The sequence below is a fragment of the Semicossyphus pulcher genome, unplaced genomic scaffold (assembly GCF_022749685.1).
Source record: "Semicossyphus pulcher isolate SPU_LCO1_2020_fin unplaced genomic scaffold, fSemPul1.0.p SCAF_14, whole genome shotgun sequence".
Classification (NCBI taxonomy): domain Eukaryota; kingdom Metazoa; phylum Chordata; class Actinopteri; order Labriformes; family Labridae; genus Semicossyphus; species Semicossyphus pulcher.
Window position 1 is genome coordinate 16,051,935 of NW_027211648.1, and position 16,059 is coordinate 16,067,993.

At 43.1% G+C, this 16,059-nt stretch overlaps 2 protein-coding genes across 2 annotated transcripts; both read left to right on the forward strand.

Annotated features, from left to right (window-relative positions):
- Positions 1-672: 672 nt before the first annotated feature.
- On the forward strand, positions 673-8,220 carry hspa4l (heat shock protein 4 like). Its single transcript, XM_069661587.1, has 20 exons — positions 673-741; positions 861-1,024; positions 2,055-2,112; positions 2,286-2,426; positions 2,651-2,773; positions 2,860-2,959; positions 3,040-3,173; positions 3,261-3,505; positions 3,577-3,653; positions 3,741-3,892; positions 3,992-4,098; positions 4,275-4,408; positions 4,716-4,912; positions 5,057-5,131; positions 5,448-5,591; positions 5,694-5,819; positions 6,487-6,594; positions 6,701-6,820; positions 7,529-7,690; positions 7,777-8,220. Exons 2-20 carry the CDS (start codon positions 918-920, stop codon positions 7,963-7,965), a joined length of 2,499 nt encoding a protein of 832 aa, XP_069517688.1. The 5' UTR covers positions 673-741; positions 861-917; the 3' UTR covers positions 7,966-8,220.
- A 1,566-nt stretch (positions 8,221-9,786) lies between these two features.
- Positions 9,787-15,662, forward strand: plk4 (polo-like kinase 4 (Drosophila)). The gene is made up of 15 exons (XM_069662237.1): positions 9,787-9,880; positions 10,751-10,846; positions 11,174-11,269; positions 11,764-11,878; positions 11,962-12,922; positions 13,007-13,098; positions 13,301-13,632; positions 13,720-13,824; positions 13,934-14,036; positions 14,124-14,273; positions 14,362-14,590; positions 14,675-14,777; positions 14,860-14,982; positions 15,066-15,172; positions 15,261-15,662. Exons 1-15 carry the CDS (start codon positions 9,851-9,853, stop codon positions 15,370-15,372), a joined length of 2,754 nt encoding a protein of 917 aa, XP_069518338.1. The 5' UTR covers positions 9,787-9,850; the 3' UTR covers positions 15,373-15,662.
- The last annotated feature ends 397 nt before the right edge of the window (positions 15,663-16,059 follow it).

Below are 16,059 nucleotides of genomic sequence, written 5' to 3' on the forward strand. Positions count from 1 at the left end.
GGAGACCACAACACTAAAATGCTGTAAACGAATTAATGCCTCAGTAATAATAATGCAGTAATATAAATTATATAGCAGTACAAAATTCCTAACGGGAAAGTAGCCTATCTGTTTTACCTACTTAAAGAATATATTGAATAATTTGTATTACTTATGGATGAAGAGTTTATCGTATGGCCAGACCATAGGCTGTATAAACAAACACACCAGACCACACCTGTGGTTGCTTTGTGATTTTGTTTATCTGTATTCAGCCTTCCAGGCAGCTTTTGCTCTCAAGCTGTTGCCAATCCTTGTAAAAGCCAGATATTAAAAAGACATCAGTAACGCTGATTTCTTAGATATTACAGTAATATTATTACGTCAGTCCTTTAGCGCGTGAGTTTGGGATGAAGAAACTCACGCACTCTACACCTGACAGGTGTATTTTAGAGCAAACATGTCTGTTAAACCACCTCTATCTCTAATGCTTGTGACGTATTCTACGGTCCCCTTTCTTGGGCTTCTAGATTTTTCTGATATCGATTGGTTGTCGCACCAATCACGTAAAGACAATGGGTGTGACGCGGCCAATCAGGGACGTCAGGGGGCGGGCTTTGGAGCATCCGTCGGTCAGAGGTGCTCGGTGATGCTAGGGCTGCCTTGGAGTGGGAGAATCCGCTCTGGACACCATTACTCCGTGGGATTACTCTGAATGAGTTTGCTATAAACAGCCTGACTTACATAACAGCTAGTAATTCAGTGAGTACACCCTCAGCTAGCTGTCTCGTTTGTTTCTACAGCAGAGGAGACGCTGTATCACATATTATATGGAGTGGACCGCCATTGTAAAAATATATTTTTATATATTTTTCTCCTAGGTGTCGTGCGGTCGTTGCGGAGGACAACGCAGGAGAGGTGACTTTAGAGCGCTCATCATGTCAGTGGTAGGCATTGATGTGGGTTTCCAGAACTGTTACATCGCTGTTGCAAGGAGCGGCGGCATTGAAACCATCACCAATGACTACAGTGACAGATGCACACCGTAAGTATAAATACTGACTAGCATCATCTCCATGAAATGTGGTCTGTCTGTGAGTTTGTTACGCAATGTTTGCGGCTGGAGGCGCACTAGCTGAGCGATGATGGTGTAGACACAGCAAGGCAGCTGCTGGTGGTTGTGATGAGGCCTTTAACTATTGGCTATTCTCCGCTCCAGCAGGTTAACGGAGGTCAAAATGTCGCATGTAAATCATCTTATAACAGACAGCTGACATGTCTCTGATAACCACCACTCTGCTGCGTAGTGAGCCTCTAAGTTGGCTGAGATAAGTAACTTAAGAAATACGAGATGCTATTTCGTTTTTAAAGCATGTGAATATGTCACTATACTGTAAAGCCTATTATAAAGGCAGTTTGTTGGTTTTGGAATGGCATGGTCAATGTGCGTCTGTAATGGGTAGCAAAAAAAGCTACATCCTTACAAAGGCCAGACCAGAAATGTCAGGAAATTAAATCCCACGTTGTAACAATATATTGTTTTATTAATATATGATGTAATGAATGCACAATGCCAAGAAATTTCCATGATGGTTTTTGATTGTAGAGGGAAATACATTAGGCTAACAGGAACACATATCTGCTGCAGCATCCTGCAAACAGGGATGTGCTGCTGGGAAGGTGACGAGCATTGCACCTTTTAGTGAAGGGGGATATTTTAGAGGCAAGGTAAAACAAAGAAGTGTATTATAAATATGAAATGCTTACCTTATCCCTGTGTAAGTAGAAGCTTTGTCAGTGAACATAATGTGTTGCTTTTTAAGGAGTTGCGACGTGATGTTTTCTTATTGGACAGGATGAGCTGACTTTTGAAGGTGAACTGTTCCGTGTCACTGCCCTAGTTTGTGCTTCTTCCTCAGACTCCCTTGTGAAATTTCTTTAATCGAAATCTGCCTCTGTGCCCTGGCCGTTTGATTCTGTCTGCAGCAGTCAGACAATTACAGTTCTGCCTTGTCTGGCAGGATTATTTCTGTTGTAGCCTGCGTAATGTGCTGATGTATTTGTCTTCCTTCCAGGGCTTGTGTGTCTTTGGCCTCCAAAAACCGCATGATTGGAAATGCAGCCAAAAGTCAAGTAAGATAATCCATGGCAGTTTACTTTCTGTAATAAAAGCAACATAACACCCTGGAATTATATTTATATTCAAACTGTTGTCTTTTTTGATAATCAGTTTATGATTCACATGAACAAAAAAGCTATTATAGAACACAGTTTTACATAATGTGATGTGTATCTTCTAATTTAAGGTCATAACAAATTTCAAAAATACAGTCCATGGCTTCAAAAAGTTCCACGGCAGAGCATTTGATGACCCGTTTGTCCAAGCGGAAAAACCCAAACTGCCTTACAGCTTACATAAACTGGCCAATGGAAACGCTGGCATTAAGGTGAAGCACTGTACAAACATCCAGCTTTTTCTTTTTTACAGCTTTCTCTGTGTTCCCCCCTTTCTCTCTGACCCTGACCATTATCTGCTGTCACTGCACACCTTTGTTCTTTTAAGTCAGCCATGCGCTGTTAGTATTTTTTTCCAATACAACTTACGTGCTCTTTACTCTATGCCTTCCTGTCCATCTTATCCAGGGATGTTCTAACTGTACCATGTTTACAGGTGCGTTATTTGGACGAGGACAAAGTGTTCACAGTGGAGCAGATCACAGGGATGCTGCTCAACAAGCTGAAGGAGACGTCAGAGAGCGCCTTGAAGAAGCCGGTGGTAGATTGCGTCATCTCTGTGAGTGACAAAAACATCACAGAGGGCCTTTTAGATAATTCACCAAGTGGTTCGATGAAAAATAGTGATTGTGCTCTCTTTTACAGGTCCCAAGTTTTTACACAGATGCTGAAAGGCGGTCTGTGTTTGATGCAAGTCAAATTGCAGGGCTGAACTGTTTACGGCTAATTAATGACACAACTGCAGGTCAGTGTTCTTGGAAAGATCTTGGATAGATAAATTATGTACTTTATAACGGTTACAGTAAATGTCTCCCTTCTGAACAGTGGCGTTGGCTTATGGGATCTACAAACAGGACCTTCCTACTCCAGAAGAGAGGCCCAGAAATGTTATATTTGTGGACATGGGACACTCATCATTCCAGGTCTCCGTCACTGCATTCAACAAAGGCAAACTCAAGGTTGGCATTTTAAACTGTTTCCTTCTCCATCCACACCTGCACCCTCACCATAAAACCCTAAGCTCAATATGAAATCTGCTCCGTCAGGTCCTGGCCACTGCGTTTGATCCGTACCTTGGCGGGCGCAATTTTGACGAGGCGTTGGTGGATTACTTCTGCGAGGAGTTTAAGGGCAAGTACAAGCTGAATGTGAAGGAGAACCCGAGGGCTCTGCTGCGGCTGCATCAGGAGTGCGAGAAGCTGAAGAAGCTGATGAGCGCTAACATCTCTGATCTGCCTCTGAACATAGAGTGCTTCATGAATGACATCGATGTTACCAGCAGGATGAACAGGTACTTTTTCTCCTTAACTACCCCTGATTAAGGAGGATATCCAGCATAATGAATGTATTTGTAACCCACAGGAACCAGTTTGAAGACATGTGTGCTCAATATCTGATGAGAGTAGAGATGCCGCTGAAAACAGCCTTGGAACAATCGAGTAAGTTCCTCAATGTGGTTGAATTTAATAAAGTTTATTGTTTGAATGCTGCAAGAAGGAATAATACACTTTTGTGTGTTGTGGCAGAGCTGAGCAGGGATGACATCTACGCCGTGGAGATAGTTGGAGGAGCCACGAGAAGCCCGGCTATCAAAGAGAGAATCTGCAAGTTTTTCGGCAAAGACGTCAGTACCACGCTCAACGCGGACGAAGCTGTCGCTCGAGGCTGTGCGCTTCAGGTGTGACTACTGTCCTGACAAAGAAAGATTAAGTTGTGATGTACAGTACGAATATTTTGTAGTTATTAAAAAGTGATGCATGTGTTGTTTGGGTTGCAGTGCGCCATCTTATCTCCAGCATTCAAGGTGCGCGAATTCTCCATCACTGACGCGGTTCCCTTCCCGATTACTCTTCGCTGGAAATCTCCAACAGAGGATGGATTGGGGTGAGGACATTGAACCTGTGAAGTGAATCTTAATAAGCCAATAACACAACATTAAACAAGACACTTCATTTCTCTGTAACAATTTCATCAAGCTAGGCTAGTTAGCTATACGATACAGCATGCTAACTGTTTTTCAACTTGTGAATTGTTTGTATTTTCTTGCCTTGTTGTCACAGAGAGTGTGAGGTGTTCAGTAAGAATCACGCTGCTCCGTTCTCCAAAGTGATCACCTTTCACAAGAAGGAACACTTTGACCTTGAAGCCTTCTACAGCAGCCCACAAGATCTGCCGTACCCGGACCACAGGATAGGTAATTATGCTCATGAATCTGTCAGACATGAAGTTTTACCCTCAAGAGACCAATCAACAGATTTTAGGGTGCAAAAATATGCAGATATCTGACATTTACCAGCTGTGCAAGCCTTCAGCAGAAGAAGTGATTGATGCACAAAGTAGATTTTCAGGTGGCCATTTGTGGCTGAGTCCCTCCAGGGATTTAGATCAGAGATGGAAATGAGAAATGTGAGATATTCTTCACACAGACAGGTCATCAGTTTATTACTTGCGCTTGTCTGTTAAAGGAGTATGTCGTGACAAACCACTGGTTCTGTTTGCAGGATGTTTTTCTGTACAGAACGTGGTTCCCCAGCCGGATGGTGACAGCTCGAAAGTGAAGGTCAAAGTTCGTGTTAACGTTCACGGCATCTTCAGCGTGTCCAGCGCCTCTCTGATAGAGAAGCAGAAAGGAGAAGGAGAGGACATGCAGATTGACTCAGAGCCAATGGTGCAGAATGAAGGCAGGCCAGAGGACCAGGTGAGAGGGCACTTTTGCTATAGTTGCTTTTGAGATTGCAATGTCAGTGTGTGTGTGACCAGGGTGAACGACCTTAGCAATCATTGGATGGATCTAGTTAATAGCGCCCTTTAAATTATAACTCTATCTGAATGTGTGTCTCAGACCAAAATGCAGGTGGACCAGGAAGGCCAAAGCCAGGGGGAGCAGCAGAGCGAGGACAACAGCTCCAGCAGTAAGGTCAGTTGGAGCAGAATTAAAGGATGTGCTGATATATGTATTTTTGAAGCCAGTTCCAGTGTACTGTGTTTTTCAGCTTATATAAGACATTTTTATTATGCAGATACGACACAGACACTAATCATACTGCATTCCAGATAAGCCTATCATGTAGAAAATGCGTTGTCCATAGAATTATAAATAAATGGTCACAAAAATGCATATTGATGGATCTTGAATGTGAAATGCTTCATCTATAATAAAGTAGAATAAGAAAGAAGTTATGTAAGAGCTACAGCAGAAAGAATGAATAGAGTTGTCTGGTTTCTGAATCCAGGAGGGGGCGTCTGGGGAGAAGCAGGACCCAGCAGCAGGGGGAAGCAAACCCAAACCCAAGGTGAAAAGTATCGATCTGCCCATCGTGGCCAACAACATTCGACAGCTCGACAGTGAAGTCCTGAACAACTTTGTGGAGTATGAGGTGAATGCTCCGGCTGACCTTTGGAAAAGCTGAGTCATGGCACTAAGTGTTTATGGTTTGTGATGTTGTTATTTGACATTTTTTGTGTGTTTTTGCTCACAGCGTCAGATGATAATCCAGGACAAACTGGTAAAAGAGCTGAATGATGCTAAAAACGCTGTCGAGGAGTACGTGTACGATCTGAGGGACAAACTCTGTGGGATGTATGAAAAGTATATCACTGAGGAGGTGAGTGCTGCTCTCTTATACCCTATATATACCCTACTATATTTAGCGCGTTGACGCAGGTTTTTCAGACTCGGGAAGATCTGCAATAGATGCCGATTGCCTCTGTTCCCATTGCCAGTGGAGAATACTCCTGTCAGTCACTTTTGTGCTGCGTCATCGTCTGACATCACCAATGCGCCCAAAACAGGGTTAGTAAACAGTGAAGATGTTACGGTGGTTAGGACTTTATTGTATCTATTACTCATTCAGTCTGTTTATCAAACTCGGCACGACAAATTTGGAACGATGTTCGAGCGCTGCTCGGACGGAGACGGGCGGAATTTGTAGCTGAGATGACAAGGAGTTGCAGAAGTTACAGACGGAGCATAGCATCGCGCTTGGAAAGGGGGCGGAGATTAGTGTGTTGACACGGGTTTTGTGTTCCCATCAATGCCGATCGGAGCCACGGCGATAATTACCCGGGTCTACTGCAGAGTCATTTGACCCGGGTCTGAATGCCGATTGTAGCCTTTCCCACTAAGCAAAAAGCCGGGTGTTAGCTGGTGTTAGTGGTTTTTTGACTAGTGAGAAAGCGGCTTTACAAAACATACATTTGCTAATATTTTCTGGCTGCAAGGCAAATGATCTAGCATTATATTTACTGTTTCATGTTTGACCATTATAACAGGACAGTAACCGGCTGACACTGATGCTGGAGGACACAGAGAACTGGCTGTATGAGGAAGGAGAGGACCAACCCAAACATGTCTATGAGGAGAAGCTCGATGCCCTCAAGGTTTGTTCTTGTTCTTGTTAGTCAACCTTCTAAGCTTTATTAAGGCCTCAACCATTTTAATGTAAGAATAACTCTCAACATTAACATACAATCTGTTATTTTCCAGAGGTTTGGTCAGCCCATTCAGGACCGGCACAGAGAGCACGAGGACAGGCCGAGGGCGTTTGAGGAGATGGGAAAAAAACTGCAACTCTACATGAAGTTTGTGGATTGCTTTAAACAAAAGGTGAATCCTTTTGATTGCGGGATGCAATGTCCTCTTGTAAGAGGCAGCTTTAAAAGGAAGAATTTTAAGTATCAAATTTGTAGGTGTGGGAGTGTTAAAGGAAAAATTCACCCCTGGAAAAAGCCACTGTCAGTCAAAGCTGGTGTTCTCTGTAATCGATTGAAGTAATAATATTTGAAATTGGCGCCATAGCTGTGGAGAAAGTTGTTCAAACAGCTCGTGGTTTTGCCCATTCTACATTTCTAAAACACCCAGCATGCATTGCGCCCCTCCCTCTGAAAGGAACGGCCCAGCGAGAGACGCTGGAGTGAAATACTACCGTTCGCTGCAGGCAACGGCTCAGAGCGGTACAGAATACAAAATATGACGAGAATATACCCCGGTGGATCGTCTAAAAAATCTTCGGGTCTGCAGTCTACATTTCAAGCCTGACGATTTTGAACTAGACATGACATCAGAGGCGGGCGTCCTAGATTGGGGAAGTGTAGTTTAGCGAGCTCCCTTGCCTCCGAAAGATGAGGTTTTCCAGGGCCCATTGGAGAAGCGGATAGCGTCCTCTAAAGGCACAGAGCGAAATTGCATTTTTTTCCTACCATAATGGTATTAGCTGCCCAAAATAGCATGATAGGACTGAGGTTGAAAAACGGCGAACTTTACCTACTTTCTAGAACATTTGTACTAATTTTGTAATCACAAATCCTCTCCTAGGATGAGCGATACCTGCATTTGAGTGCAGAGGAAATGAGCACTGTGGAAAAGTGTGTGAGTGAAAACATGGTCTGGATGAACGGCAAGATGAACGCACAGAGCAAACTTGGTATAACTCAAGATCCAGTAGTGAAAGTAGCAGACATCATTACTAAAATACAGGTATGTGAAAGACTGAGATTTAATTCTTACTTCCACACGCAGTGATGAGACCTGCTGATTGTATGTCTACACTTCTTACTCATCAGGAACTGGAGGATGTATGTAATCCAGTGATCAACAGGCCGAAGCCGACAGTGGAGGAGGCCCCTGAAGTGAACGACCAAAACAACGGAGCTCATAACGGCCCAACGGCAAAGCAAGGAGCAGAAGGGAAGGGAGACGCAAAGGGAACCCAGCAGACAAAGCCTGGCACGAAAGAGATGGAGGTGGACTGAGATCAGCTTACACTACAATCATCACCGTGTTTACCACAACCGACCATGTAGACCGTAGAAGCATCAATACCTGGGACCATCATTCCCCGACATCACCAGTCACTTTGGTGGATTTGTTTGTGTGCCCCTCTCTGCTCCCGGTTGGACTTTACCTCTGAGGTTTTTTGTTTTCACTCGTTCATCCTTGTGTGTGAAAATGGTGTGCTTTACTCTCAACGGTTTGACATCCTTAATAAATGAAAGAATGATGCACTAGATTAAACTCTGATTCTGAGGTAAAACTGTTTCCTCTGCACCAAACAGGAAGGTGCCCTTCGTGATTGCATCCTCAGTGTCTCATAAGCGTCCTTATAAATCCTGTCACTCATCAGCGTCATATAGTGCTGCCTAAATCACCGCTACTGCAGAACTAGTAGTTTGTATGCAATAATACAAATTATATATATATTTGTATTTAATGAGTTTAAGATGATGTCCATGTCTAGAGACTGTAAATACTATTTTAGTAAATAAAAGCAGCCAGCATATATAATATATGTACATAAAGAACCTATTCCTAGTACAATGGCAATGCTTGAAACACCAAATCTCTCCAGTATGCGATTGGTTGCCTATTTCCTTTACTTTGTTTTCTTGCATTTTTCCATTCTTAAGTCGTGGGATTTAAAGATGGCAAAAATAAATACATTTGTCTGCAAGACAAAATTTCTTTAGTCTGAAATTTTTTATTTTCTGCTGCTTTGAAAGAAATTGGCCTCAATGTGTAATGTAGATTTTGTCTGAGGGAAGTCCTGTTGTGGGAGCTCAGAAATGGACTTTGGAGGCAAATACTTGCAGAATATTCAAATGAGAAGGACCCTGGTAGCTGACAAAACTATAACTGTCGACCTAAAAGAGACATCTGTTTCCAGAAAATATATGATGGTCTATGATTGCACACAAACTGTGTGATTTCTTCACTATCAGCTGATAAAATTAAGCTTTTAGGCATGATGTGTTTGGAGCCCCTAATTTACAATAATATATATATATTAGACATTAAAAAACAATAATCAACTGAATAACATCAGATAAACGGTGCAATACAATCAAGAAATTACAAAATAATCCAGCATTTTTAGTTCAAAATGACCTTTTTATTAAAATCTTTTTTTTACGATTACCATTTTTTAAATAGGTTATATAACTTTGGGTTTTGGACTGTTGGTTGACAAAACAAGGACTTAAAACATGTCACCTACCTTACTTTTCAATTTCTTTACATAATTAATAGACAAGATTAATGAATTCTCAAGAAAATGGTCATCAGCTTAAATGACAATTAAAAATAATCATTAGTTACCTCCTTATATAATTAAGATTTCATTACAGCTAAGCTAAGTTTTTTATTGAAATATTTCACCCTCTTCTGATTATTCTAAATATTCTGCATAAACACATCTGATCTCTTATTTTTTAATGTATTATTTCTCTACTTTCATTTTGAACACATGAATCTCTGAAGAATGAATGCACAACCTGTATGGTGGTGACCAGAATAGGCACCTAAAATCTATATACAATACAAACATAAACTTTACAGATAACCATTTAATCCTTAAGCTCAGAAAACATCTATTGTTTATGTATCTTACGCACCTTCTGTGAGATACTCTGAAAAGGGGGCGTGGAAACCCTGTGTTGTCATGTGACGTAGTGTGACGTGCGAGTGGGACTAACGGGCGGATATTTTCAAAATGGAAGAAATGCCAAAGTTTTGGAGGGCAACACGAGAACAACATTTATTCGCCGTCTGATAACTCCTGTACGGACAATCGATGCACTCAAAGGATCAAGGGAATTTATTACGAACCTGAATGCATCTGCAAGACAAAAAACAGGCACGATGAGTGTTTCGATCGGCGACAAGATTGAGGTGAGTTCTTTTGTTAGGCTAACGCCCACAAGCTAACTAACTTCAAACTAACCCATGCTGCATTTAAAGAGTGAGTCAACTATTAAGTTAGCTTGTTAGTCGTGAGTTGAACGGTGTATTTCGCTACACAATAGCGTTGAAATTGCAAAGAAAGCATGCATTGAACTAAAATATAGCATTTAACTATTCGCTACTATAACGTACAGTAAGCTATAGTACCAATGTGACGTCATTTAACTTGTTTGTGTTAGCTGATTTCTAGTTCCCTCTTGTTTGTTGCAAATATGTTTAAAGGAGACGTTTTTTTTTCATTCATTGTGTACGCAATGTAATTGTTGACAGTGTTCTGAGCATTATGTTGCAGCATCGGTACATGTGTACTGTGTAACCTCACCCTGGCTCTCCCGGGACACACACTGTTGTTTCTCCTCTCTGCGTCCCTGGAGACGGCCTCAAGTGGTCCTTGTTAGCGGGAACACAGCCGGGATAATTAAAGGTTTTGGTTGGCCATATGACGGCGTCAGGTGTTGGTGGCTTGTTTGACAGTTAACGTTTGTTGTGGGTGGATTTGTCCCCCGTGAAGTCGTTAGATTGTCTGTTGTACACCCAGCATGTCGCAGCTAAGGGGGACGATGTTCGATCAACTTATTCATTATTACTTCCAAAAACTTTCTGCTGACATCCAAGCCAGCAGAGATGAAGAGGAAAGTTTATTTTGTGCTCAGGAGCTAAAGATCGAGGTATCATGCTTTTAAAGATCCTGTCTGTCATGGGATCACAATATAAGTAATTTAAAAGTTATTTGTCTCTGCACATACAATTGTTTTTTCTTTGACAAGCTTCATCTCTATATATCTCTTTTCTCTTTAGGACTTTAAGGTCCTCACCCTCCTTGGCAAGGGCTCCTTCGCATGTGTTTACCGGGCTAAATCAGTGAATACTGGTCTGGAGGTTGCTATTAAAACGGTAAGAACCCCGAACCCACTATTTATGTCTCAGACAGTGTTATGAGCTAATTATAGGACGCTTTACCTGTGACCAGCAGCCATCTGTTGTGTGGAACTGCCAGTTAAAGTGTAAACTGTTGAATTATTAGACCTAAGTTGTCTCTGAGGGCTTCTCGTGGTCCCTCGGATCCCCACAAATGAGGTCTGTGTAGTTCACCATCTTTGTGGGCGACAGATTGACAATTAACCACGAGATCTAAACCACGATGCAATAGCACTGTACTACATTAAATGTTGACTGTGTGAGTGGCAGGTGTATAATTATCTCTTTTGTCCTCATGTGCAGATTGACAAAAAATCGATGCACAAAGCTGGTATGGTGCAGCGTGTGACAAACGAGGTGGAGATCCAGTGCCGATTGAAACATCCTTCAATACTTGAGGTAATGGTGGTTGTACAATTTTTTTTAGTATTATGTTATTATTATTACACTATGTAAAGGCTGCTGTGGCACTCTTAACTCTTAAATCGAGTCACAATGGTCTGGTTACGCAAAAGTTAAAGGCCAACAGCAGTTTTTTGGAACATTAAAACACGTCTTAGCTAGCTCATTGTATGCCCGCTAAGTTTGAGTCAGCTTTGTGTTATTGTTGTCATGGATATGTAATATGTACAGCTACCCCCTACCTTCTCTAATTACTTGGTTCAGTGTAATTGGCACTCAAGTGTTGGTTATCTGTCTTTGAAGATTAACCAGGAGTTCAAATGTTGACTAGATATCGTCCTTGTTCGGGAGGATAGAAATACATTAGTGCAGTCAAATGTATTTGTTTTTGTTTTTTTTACATTTGTTAAATGTATAATTTAGTTGCAATAATAATATTTGTTTTTTTCAAGTTGTCATTATAACTGTTATACATAATTTCTTTATTTAAGCTGTACAACTACTTTGAGGACAGCAACTATGTTTACTTGGTGTTGGAGATGTGCCACAACGGAGAAATGAGTCGGTACCTTAAAGAACGGAAGATGCCTTTCTCAGAGGATGAAGGTCAGGCCGAGATAATTTACTTACAGAATTAAATATGAATTATGTTGCAGTATATTTAAGACCTGCCTTTTTTTGTTTCACAGCGAGACATTTCATGCATCAAATAGTGAAAGGAATGCTGTATTTACACACCCACGGCATCTTGCATCGAGATCTGACCCTATCGAACCTTTTGCTGACGAGCAACATGAACATTAAGATCGCAGACTTTGGCCTGGCCACTCAGCTCAAACTCCCAAATGAGAAGCACTTCACCATGTGCGGGACACCCAACTACATCTCCCCAGAGGTGGCCACTCGCAGCGCTCACGGCCTGGAATCAGATGTGTGGTCGCTGGGGTGCATGTTCTACGCCTTCTTGATGGGTCGCCCTCCCTTTGACACGGACACAGTCAAGCACACGCTGTCTAAAGTGGTTCTCGGGGAATATGAGATGCCCAGCCATGTTTCTCTAGAGGCTCAGGACCTCATCCATCACCTGCTGCAGAGGGACCCCGCCCAGAGACCGAGTCTTTCTGCGGTGCTGGACCACCCATTTATGACCCAGAGTCTGCTGGTCAGGACCAAGGAGCTGGGCCACGGGGATGACGGATCCATGGACAGTGGCATTGCCACCATCTCCACCGCCTGCACCTCCTCCACCTCAGCCAGCAGCAACAGCCGCCTCCAGAGGAGAACCAGGCACATGATTGGCTCTGCTCTGCCTAACCGCATGGCACCCATCTCAAGTCTTCCCCGCCAACCAATCAGTGACTGTTATGAGGATGGAGACCAGTGGCAGGACAGATTTCACAGAGAAGGAAGGGGCAGGGGGGGTCACGGCGGGGAAATTGGACAGCCTCATTCTCGCTACCTGAGGAGAGCTCACTCTTCAGATCGCTCCAGCTCTTCTGCATCGGGTCAGGGTCACGCTGAGCTGGGGAGATGCCACTCAGAGGAGACTCTGACTGGTTTAGGAAGACAAGTCTTCCCCGTGTCCTCCAATCAGCACCCGTTTTCAGAGCGGGGAAGGCTTCCGTCTCCCCCTGTCAAACAATCAGCGAAGTAAGAAGTCTTTTTGTTCTTTATCTTCTGTTCATTCTTCTTCACTAAATTAATGAGACTAACAGATTGTACTTTCTGTTTCAGTGCTGGGTATTCATTATCCACACATACTGCACATCCACCAAGCTTACAATTTCAAGACCTCGAGGGAGTTACTAACTGGCTCAATAATGACGGTAACATTTCTGTTTTTGATTGCACATATTTGATAGATTATTAGCGGATATGTCCTCAGGTTTAAGAGCTCCAGCTAACTTTGTGACACTGAATACGAAGGAAGGGATAGGAAATGGATAAATGCTTCCTTAAACTGTCTAAACAACATTTAAAACCATCCTTCTTTAGAACATCTGTATAAATATTGTCTTTCTGTCTCAGCCTCTGGACACAGGCCCGCAGACAGCAGCACTCACAGCAGCAGCAGCAGCTTCCACAGCAGCAGAGCACCTTTAGGCGTTCACAACTCCTGGTCGGACAAGCCCACAGGCGCAAACCCTCACCACAACCAGCATCACAAACTCCCCTCCAATTCTGACTCGTACAGAGAAAATGCACCCGCAGCCGAGTTCCAGCCTCCTCACGGCAGGGAGTCGAAGCTCTCTTCGGCCAAGCCGAGCGTGGATAAAGTGAAGAAAACGCTGAGAGACATCATCCCGCCTCTGTGCGCGTCCAGGCTGAAGCCTATCAGACAGAAGACCAAGAATGCTGTTGTAAGCTTTGTCTTTTTATTTGCTGCTTGACTGTGAGAGCAGTTGAGGTTATTGTTGACGTCTAATATTGTTGTCTCTTATTTACAGGTGAGCATTTTGGATACAGGTGAAGTGTGTATGGAGTTGTTAAAATGCCAGAGTGGTCAAGAGCGTGTCAAAGAAGTCCTTCGGATCTCCTGTGATGGTGCAATGGTGAGCTATTAGTAGACTTTCCACATGTGACTGGTAGGGGGGAGTATAATAACATAATATGATGCAAGGCTGGTGGCGTTGTATAACCGTATTACTTACTCTCTTGCAGGTGACGATATACCAGCCTAATGGTGGGAAGGGTTTTCCTGTCCTCGACTGTCCTCCCGCTCCTCCAGAAGATATCCTGATTTGTAGTTATGATGACCTTCCAGGTATTCTGATTCACATACCACCATCAGTAACATCAGCATATATACGATTAGAACAGGTATGTTCATTACTTTTATTCTTTGTTACAGAAAAATACTGGAAGAAATACCAATACGCCTCCAAGTTTGTGCAGCTGGTGAAATCCAAGACTCCAAAAGTGACACTTTACACCAAGAATGCAAAGGTGATGCTGATGGAGAACTGCCCCAACGCGGACCTGGAGGTGTGCTTTTATGATGGTGAGTCAAACTCAGGACAGGAGAAGCTGCACCTCCCCTCCTCTGAGTTCATGTTATGTAATGCTTCATGCAAACTCGCACCGTGCAGGAGCAAAGACCCACAAGACGTCGGAGCTGGTGCGAGTGGTGGAGAAGAGCGGGAAGTCGTACACGGTGAAGGGCGAGGTGGGGCTGAGCGGCCTGAGCCCGGAGAGCCGGATGTACGTGGAGCTGTCTGACGAGGGCCACAGCATGTGTCTGTCCCTGGAGGCCGCCATCGCGGCGGAGGAGCAGCGCAGCACCAAGAACGTCCCTTTCTTCCCCATTACTATCGGCAGGTGAGAAGATTGGGCTGTTATTAGTATATTCTTTAATTTTACTGTTGCCCTCTCGTGTTGATAATATCGGTAATGTCCTACTAGGAGACCCGTCAACCCTGACTCCCTGTGCACATCGACCCTCCCCTCCCACACTGTGCCTCCTGATGCAGCTTCACCTCCTCAACCTCCACAAATCACTCCTTCAGTGAGTTTCTCACAGCACAGCACTTCAGGATGTATGAACAGATAGTTTAGTGGCTACATGATGATTTGTCTTTTACTTCCAGATGATCTCCTACGATGGCTCGGATTTCACCACAGCCAGTCTGACTAAGAAAAGCTCCCCAGTGCAAAACACAGGAAAAGTGGTCAAGTCGATATTTGTGCCCAATGTTGGATGGGCATCGCAGGTGATTAATAATCAAATTAAACTAATAATCTATTATAAGTGCAGGAACTGTCTTTAAAAGATGTTGAATTTCTGTATGTGTAGCTGACGAGTGGAGAGGTGTGGGTGCAGTTCAACGACGGGTCTCAGCTGGTGGTTCAGGCGGGGGTTTCCTGCATCACATACACGTCGCCTGAGGGGAGGATCACCAGGTACAACACGTTAAAATTGACTTCTGTCCCTTCTGTTACTATGACAGCGGCTGAAAATAATCTCACCGATGTTTTCTCCTCTTCACAGGTATAAGGAGAACGAGAAGTTGCCCGAGCACGTCAAAGAGAAGCTGCACTGCCTCTCCACCATCCTGGGACTGTTGGCCAACCCGACAGCACGTCACCTGCAACCTCACTGACACTTGCTGGTTAGAAAACAAACTCCTAGCAGCGAACAGGAAGTAGCATTAGAAACCTTTATAGCGTCTGTTGTCTGGTGATCTTGTAAATACGTCTGTGTTTTTTTTTTTTTTTTTACATGTACAGAAAACTAAGATTATGAAAAGATATATTTTTTATTTTAATAAGCAAACATTTTGTATGGAGTCTCAATTTGCCTTGTTGGAAACATTTGTGTCATGGCGTGTGTGAGTCATTTTTTACTGTGTCTCCAATTCTATGAAATGTGTGAAACTGAGGCAATAAACATCTGGAGGCTGGGGGGATAAATGACACTGTTCTGCAGTCTTCTCTTTGCACATGAAATATTCATGAAGGAATTTTTGTAGAAAGAAATTAAAGTATTAAGAGATATAAATATACTGAGCAGTCTGCTGCATATAGAAAAACCTACATAATATGAAAGCACTAGACAGGACAGGACCTATAAGGTTGAATGAACTCAAGCCACATACGGTTTGACATGTTTATTCCGCCCTGTTGTTTTGGCCATTTAATTAAAAAAAGGTCACAAAATTGTGGATTCCTCTCGATTACAGAACTGATACAAAACAACATACTGTACGGATGTAAGCCTCGGCGTATATACACGTACTGTACAAGACACCCAAGACGTAAACATTCAGGTGGAAGCTGGGAGCATGATG

What these genes read in the sequence shown, in the direction of transcription:
- hspa4l (XM_069661587.1), top strand. Translation starts at nt 918, where the DNA reads ATGTCAGTGGTAGGCATTGATGTGGGTTTCCAGAACTGTTACATCGCT. An exon ending in TACAGTGACAGATGCACACC is followed by an intron (nt 1,025 to 2,054) that starts GTAAGTATAAAT and finishes TCTTCCTTCCAG; the next exon opens with GGCTTGTGTGTCTTTGGCCT. An exon ending in TCAACAAAGGCAAACTCAAG is followed by an intron (nt 3,174 to 3,260) that starts GTTGGCATTTTA and finishes CTGCTCCGTCAG; the next exon opens with GTCCTGGCCACTGCGTTTGA.
- plk4 (XM_069662237.1), top strand. Translation starts at nt 9,851, where the DNA reads ATGAGTGTTTCGATCGGCGACAAGATTGAG. An exon ending in TTCCCCATTACTATCGGCAG is followed by an intron (nt 14,591 to 14,674) that starts GTGAGAAGATTG and finishes ATGTCCTACTAG; the next exon opens with GAGACCCGTCAACCCTGACT. An exon ending in CCTGAGGGGAGGATCACCAG is followed by an intron (nt 15,173 to 15,260) that starts GTACAACACGTT and finishes TCCTCTTCACAG; the next exon opens with GTATAAGGAGAACGAGAAGT.